Source organism: Helianthus annuus, chromosome 15, assembly GCF_002127325.2.
Source record: "Helianthus annuus cultivar XRQ/B chromosome 15, HanXRQr2.0-SUNRISE, whole genome shotgun sequence".
NCBI lineage: Eukaryota > Viridiplantae > Streptophyta > Magnoliopsida > Asterales > Asteraceae > Helianthus > Helianthus annuus.
In genome coordinates, this window is record NC_035447.2 from 83,940,681 (window position 1) to 83,947,528 (window position 6,848).

At 35.2% G+C, this 6,848-nt stretch overlaps 1 protein-coding gene across 1 annotated transcript; it reads right to left on the reverse strand.

The window, feature by feature from the left end:
• Positions 1–4,352: 4,352 nt before the first annotated feature.
• LOC110913927 (vacuolar iron transporter homolog 1) lies at positions 4,353–6,299 on the reverse strand. The gene is made up of 2 exons (XM_035983751.1): positions 5,831–6,299; positions 4,353–4,691 (listed from the first exon to the last, which is right to left on the reverse strand). Exons 1-2 carry the CDS (start codon positions 6,227–6,229, stop codon positions 4,353–4,355), a joined length of 738 nt encoding a protein of 245 aa, XP_035839644.1. The 5' UTR covers positions 6,230–6,299.
• Positions 6,300–6,848: the final 549 nt, after the last annotated feature.

A 6,848-nucleotide genomic window follows, 5' to 3' on the forward strand; every position in this document is an offset into this window, starting at 1 on the left:
AAAACCTAGTATATCAGAATACGAGACATTTCAAACGAGATTTTAGGGGTTACCTATATATCCAAGTAGTGTTCCCCACGAATTTCGCAAGTTTGAAATTTTAGGTTTACATCCCGAATAAATCTACTAAATGTGCGAAAACCTATCGACACATCATTAGTGAGACTGTTTAACTCATTTAGTCTTTCCAAATATTTAGCATACTGTAATTGTCTAGCCGATGTACTATCATTTTCCCTTTATACACAAGCTCTCTTTCAGATTTTATATTGTTTTTGTATTTTTGCATTTTTTACTGTTTTTGTATTTTCTGAAAATAAACTATATACATCTATCTACTCCCCCTAAATACCAAAACAGGTAAAAAATCGACAAACCATTGCAGATTGTTTCTCGTCTTCTTCCGCAACAGTACACTCATCAACGCCAATTATGCCGTCCGACACCGACAGAAGCTTCATACCGTGCAATTTTAACAAATATTGAAACCGATTTTTATCAAAAGCTTTGGTATGTAAATTAGCTTTCTGTTCGTCAGTGTGGATTTTCTCAATTCGTATCAACTTTTTCTCGAAACAATCGCGAATAAAGTGATGACGAATTTCTATGTGTTTAGTTTTAGCGTGATGTACTGGATTCTTTGTTATGTTAATAGCGGCCTCATTATCAACAAAAAGAGGTGTGTTAAGAAACTGCAAACCGTAGTCGCGCATCTGTTGCTGTATCCACAGGATCTGAGAGCAGCAACTGCTAGCAGATACGTACTCCGCTTCACATGTAGATAACGCCACAGACGTTTGTTTCTTACACTGCCAGGTAACCAATCTAGGTCCAAAGAACTGGCATCCTGTCACAGATCTGGGAGATACTCAGCAGATTATTCTCTAGCTCAGCAATGTAGTTAATTCTTTCAAATGTTACAATCCCGTTGGATAACGTTCCTTCACCAGTAATCCTTCCTCCTTGATTACCCGCAAAACCTACGTATGCTCCATTTATGTTTCTCACGTCATACAGCAACGCAGTCTTCCCTGTCATATGTCTTGACGCTCCACTATCCATGATCCATCTGGATACAAGTTTTGGAAGATCCTGCACATAACAAACTATGGCTTAACCAACTTCAATAAAGATGTCGATTCATGCTTCGCGATCCAGGAAGCTCCGGCAATTCAAACTGCTTAGTCAAACATGGTGTCCACCCAGGCCTCATCAGCCTTAGATGTAACTTTGACAGTTTTAACTCTCGCAACTTGAATTTTAAAGTTTTCAGCCTTCAGAGGTGGAAAATTTGCATCATAATCAACTTGAATTAAATCCTCAGAAGGTGAAACCTTTTTCTCAGATTTGCGTTTCCAAACTTGTTGAGATAATGCAACCCGTTTGTAAAATTTGTCATTTTTAGTTACCAACTTCTTTACAGGTTCATTTTTCACTTTGAAGTTGTCATTTTTCACACTCTTTTTCTCAACAACGATTGGTGATTTACCCTTCACATCAACTTTCTTCTGTTAAATCTTCTCAGTTTCAGTCTTAGGCTTCACGTTGGTACACTTTCGTGCAATGTGACCAACTTGAGTACATCTAAAACATTTTCGAGTATCAGGCACTCGACTTGTGATTTCAGACTGAGACTGAGAAACTTTCTTCTCAAAAAACTCTTTGTTTGATTTTGAAAATATTTCTTTCTCTTCATCAGCAAGTGAACTCGAACTATTCACAAACTTTTTCTTCTCAACAAACCTTTTGTTTGAAACATTTCTTTTCTGATAAGACTTACCCCCTGATAACCATCCGACCAATTGTTTCGGTTGTTATTGTAAAAACGCGATGGATTAACAGGTTTCTTGTGGTGTGATTTATTTTTCTCAAAACTCATTTTTCTCTTTGTTTGACTCAGATTGTTCACTTCTGACAACTCAACTTCGACCAACTTGAAAACATTTGTCAAATTGTTCATGTTAACATTCTCAATAGGAAACTCAGAATCCGAAAACAACTTATCTAAACCTAACATCTTGTACATGATAAGATTTGATTCTTCGTTTAAGTTGTTCTTGGACTTTTGTTTCGGAATGTATTTGTCCAAGAAACACCCATCTTCCTCAGTAGTGTCACTATCCGTTTTTAGCACATTATCAACAACACCTTTTACAATATCATTTTGGACACTATCGTCATTGGAAGATGTGAACATAACAACAATGCTTTCCGGAAGTTTTACTTCACTTTCTTCTCCAATTTCAACCAACCCTGATTGCTTTTTCGTGTAATTATCCAAATCGGCGGTGGAACTCTATGAAAACCCACCCCGGTTCCATCAGAATACACGTCTTCGCCAGCTTTGTTTTTGCCGATGGGTTTTGGAACAATGTGTTGCAAAACAAAGCTTGCGGAGCTGTAACTGTTAAGCTTCAACTGGATTCGTTCGTTTTCAATTTCAGCCTCTTGAAATTTAAGTTTCAATTTAGCGATTTCATCCAGTTGTTCGTTGATTGATTCTTCTTTTACTCTGAGCACTGCTTTTAGGTGAACGTTTTCTTTATATGTTTTACCATTACGATCATCACTATCTTTCATTGTGCTTTTGAGTTTTTCAAATTTTTCAGAAATCTGACGGTTTTCAAGAATTAACTTTTCATTTTCCTTTTTAACTTTTTCATGATCAATTTTATCATTTTCAATTTGGCTAGTTAATTCTCTTATCCGTTCAGTTAAAGCTTTAACTGTTTTGTCACGATCGAGAATTTGATTCTCCACGCTTCTGACCTTTGCTGTCAGATCTTCAACTTTCTTACCGCTGAGATATGTGACTGTATTACAAAATTTGCGCTCTTTGTTGCAATTTTTGCAATCAGCATTTCCATCAATTTGTTTACCTGATGCATTTGTTGACAAGTATGAACTGACCTGGATTTTTGACTCAGACACGGAGTTGAAAGGAGATGAAAGGTGAAGAGTACGGATGGGCAAATAGTAGAAGTCAAGTTTGGGGACTGAATCAAGAGAACTGGAGCAATTTCACAGGCCTGGGCTTTGGCTAATGTACCTGGGTTTCTTCTTATTCTGCTATATGGTTTTTTTTTTGTTTGGTTTCATCCTTTAAGCCTTTTATCTTTTTGCAGTACTACGAAAAAAAATAAAAAAGCTTGAATCTTGTAACATGAGGATTGTCTTGCTCATTTTAGAACTTATTTCCTGTTTTCTTTGGGGAACTTCATAAGTGATTAAAATCATGGTTAGTTTAGTATCTAAGCGTTTTGCACTTCCAGATGAGGTTGTTATTTCTGGATCGAAGACCGCACGTAATGGTTCGAAGATATAATGTGAGTTTGTTTTTATATTTTATAATCTTTATACTTTTGGATCGAAGATTGCACGTTTGATTTGAAGATACACGATGAGTTTGTTTTTATATAGTATAAGCTTTATATTGATATACCTACAGCAATGGGTTGACATTTGACCATTTGATGTGTTTATAGATGTGACGGCAGAGGTCAAGTTACGCAATCTAAGAGGCAAAGGTCAAGTTATAAGATCCCAGATCCGTCTCTCTATTCACAGTTTTGAAGTTATTGGAGTTAAAAGTAAGAGTACTCTAAAAGTAAACATATATCAACTTTGCCCCATCCTCACACCCATCCATTTGATGTGTTTATACATATATATTTTAGGTCCATCCCCCATTTCCTTACCTCCATCCTCTTTGTCCCATCCTCATACCTGATCTACGTGGCGCGTACATGACGGATCATCCTCAAAAGATGGACTATCACCATACCGCATAGCCTAAGTCTATGATTGCACCGTATATTCTTTTTATCTCTCTCATTTTTCAATATCTTATGCCCTTGTATTTCCCTCTCATCACTACATCCCTTTTAAATCTGAGGTGCATACACAAGTACCCTTTTCTTTTTAATTAAAATTTGATTCGTCTTAAAAATCACTCACTCATCTAGCTAAACTTATTCTCGATACTAGAACAATAATACATACATGTTTAATAAGCGGGTAACATAACAACCCGCATACAATATGATTAAATCTTAACAATTTAATAACATGGATAGAATTAATGTATGATATAATAAATGTCATTACAAAATAATATGTTTGTTAAAGAGGTACATGAGTCATTCATGCAATCATATATCCAAATAAGAATGATAAGCATAATATAAGATTTTAGAGAATTAACTATTTTAACATGGTGAAATTTACAACAGAAATTTCGTGTATCAATACTTGAAAGTTGATACATATTTCATAACATCACAACGACTTGAAAGTTGATATATATTTCATAACATCACAACCAATTGCCAAAACTAATTATTTGCAAATCATCAGTCATCTTTACCCATTTTTCTATCTGTAAAACTATCCAATGGCTTCAATAAACCATATGTAACAGCCATGGAGATCCACCCTCCGATTAGGACCCGGGTGGCAGACACCCTCACACACGACCCACCCAACACTGCACCAACCCCACCAAACAACGCTAGTGCCAAGGACGTTACCACCACCAGCACCACAACTCTAGTACTATAATCATCAACAGCCATAGCCGCAGCCAAAGGAAACAAAGAACCACATAGAAATGCCAGTGCAGATGCTGCACCGGCCTTATACGGATTTGGCAAGCGTTCTTTTTCTTCTTTTTTTGGTCTTTTCTCGAGTATCTGTTAAGTTAACCAGTATTTGAACAAATTAAACAATGGATTGTAACGAGTCTACGTTTTTCAAATATGATTGAGCAGATATGACCTTGAAAGGAGCAATGAGTTTGAGTATTTGAACAAGCTCTTAATGAGACTCGTAATGGTTCAGACCTCTTATTGGTTCAACATTTAATGGTTCACACTGTTTGTTTCGCGAGCAGATGTCTGAATGGTTCAGACATTTGCCTTTGAATGGTTAAGCATTATACTGAGTCTGAATGGTTAAGACATTTAATCTGAACTAGTTTTTTTATATCGCGTGTTGCGTCGAAACCGAGCAAATGATAATGTAAAACAAACGTGATTTGAAAATAAAGCATGTTGTTTAGAAAGTCAAACCATTAGAACGATTTAGTTTATCATCGTACCGTTTTATAATACCAAATAAATACTTTATTTTAAGTATAACTTCGTTTTAATAAATTTATAACGGAATGTCAGGGAAAGAAGTCAAGCACAACTACTTACTTAAGTTTTTAGAAAAAAGTTATAAACGTAACTTATTAAAGAAGTATCAAATTAATCGATAAATTAATATATTTAAAAAAAAGAAAAAAAAAACAATTATTAAAAAGTAGGTAAAGGAAATATATGTTTAAAAAAAAAGAAAAATATGTTACTAAAAGTAAATATAATAATAAACTATTATAATATATTAAATAATAAAATAATAAAAAACTATATATTATTATCAAAAATAATGTTACTATTCTTCGTCCCTCGAAATCAATATATATATATATATATATATAATTGGTCAGAGATTTGTCTCTGAACGGTTAAGCATTATACTAACTCTTAATAGTTCAGACCTCTTATTGGTTCAGCACTTAATAGTTCAGCACTTAATCATTCAGAAATTGCCAAATAACCCCTTAGACTATCTATTGAACATATCTAACTAGAGATGACAAAAATATTTTTTTATATTGGTGTTTAAAAGTTAATAAGCTAAACATTATCACTAAATATTTTTACTTATTTTTTTTTTTAAACTAAAGCCGTGTATGTGCCTTTCTGGCATCATGCGTCAGCTTTTGGGATCAAAACGCATAAGAGCTTTACACGCCTATAAAAAAAAAACAAGCTGTGAACATCACCTTCACCACAGGAGATCTTGATTTATTTTCTACAACATCGTGATCGGTTATCAGGTTTTCAAGCTTGATTTGTTGTAAGTTTGAGTTTTCCTGTTGATTCACAGCTGACTCGATATCTCGTTGAGTTGAAACCGAAACAAATTCACCAACAGCCATGCTGCATGCACCAGCAATGGCCCCGGCTAGTCCAGAAAGAACCATCAACCATTGATCTTCTTGAGCCGCACCCACACCCATCATCAAAGACGTGGTGGATAGTAACCCATCATTGGCTCCTAAAATGGCTGCACGTAGCCACTGAGCTCTCTGTAACCGGTCCACTCGGTTTGTTTGTTGCTTAACAGAATCAAGCGTGTGGTCACCACAAGCCTCAAGTGTTTCAGGAGATCCATGTACCATGTTTCAGTTATAGCGGTTGTGGGCGTGTGGCTTTCGTGCTTATGACACAAGTCTTCGACAACAATATATAAAGTCGGAATGGGTTGAAAACGACTTGTATCTTAGGCGGTATCGAGTTAGAATCAATGGCGAAGAAGTCGGAAGAAAAACTAATAAAGAAACCGTGTGATTTGATTAATTAGATTTTTGGAGCAAAGCTGTTGTCTTCTTATCAAATGCTAATGCTTTTACCGTTAAATACAAGTCATTTTTTTGTAGATGAACCTTTTGTCCAACTTTTAATATAACTTATTATGTGTTAAATATGATAAAGATTGTGTACGTGTATATACATAGGGTTGGTATAAGTTATTTAAAGGAATCATATTTGGTGCATAGTGTATACCTCCTCACAAATTTGGGTTCCTAGAGGCACACACGATTAAAAAAATTTCTCCCTCTTGTGTGTTGTAATTTTAGTAGCGAAGGGTTGCCTTATATATCATATTGCGTATATATAAACATGGTTAGCGTTGTTCTCATATATTTTTTTAACGGTAAATTTGGATCAATGGTGAACCACTGGGAGTGGCGTCTCTGAGAATTCATGTACCTTGTTTGAGCTCAAAAAATGTGCTCT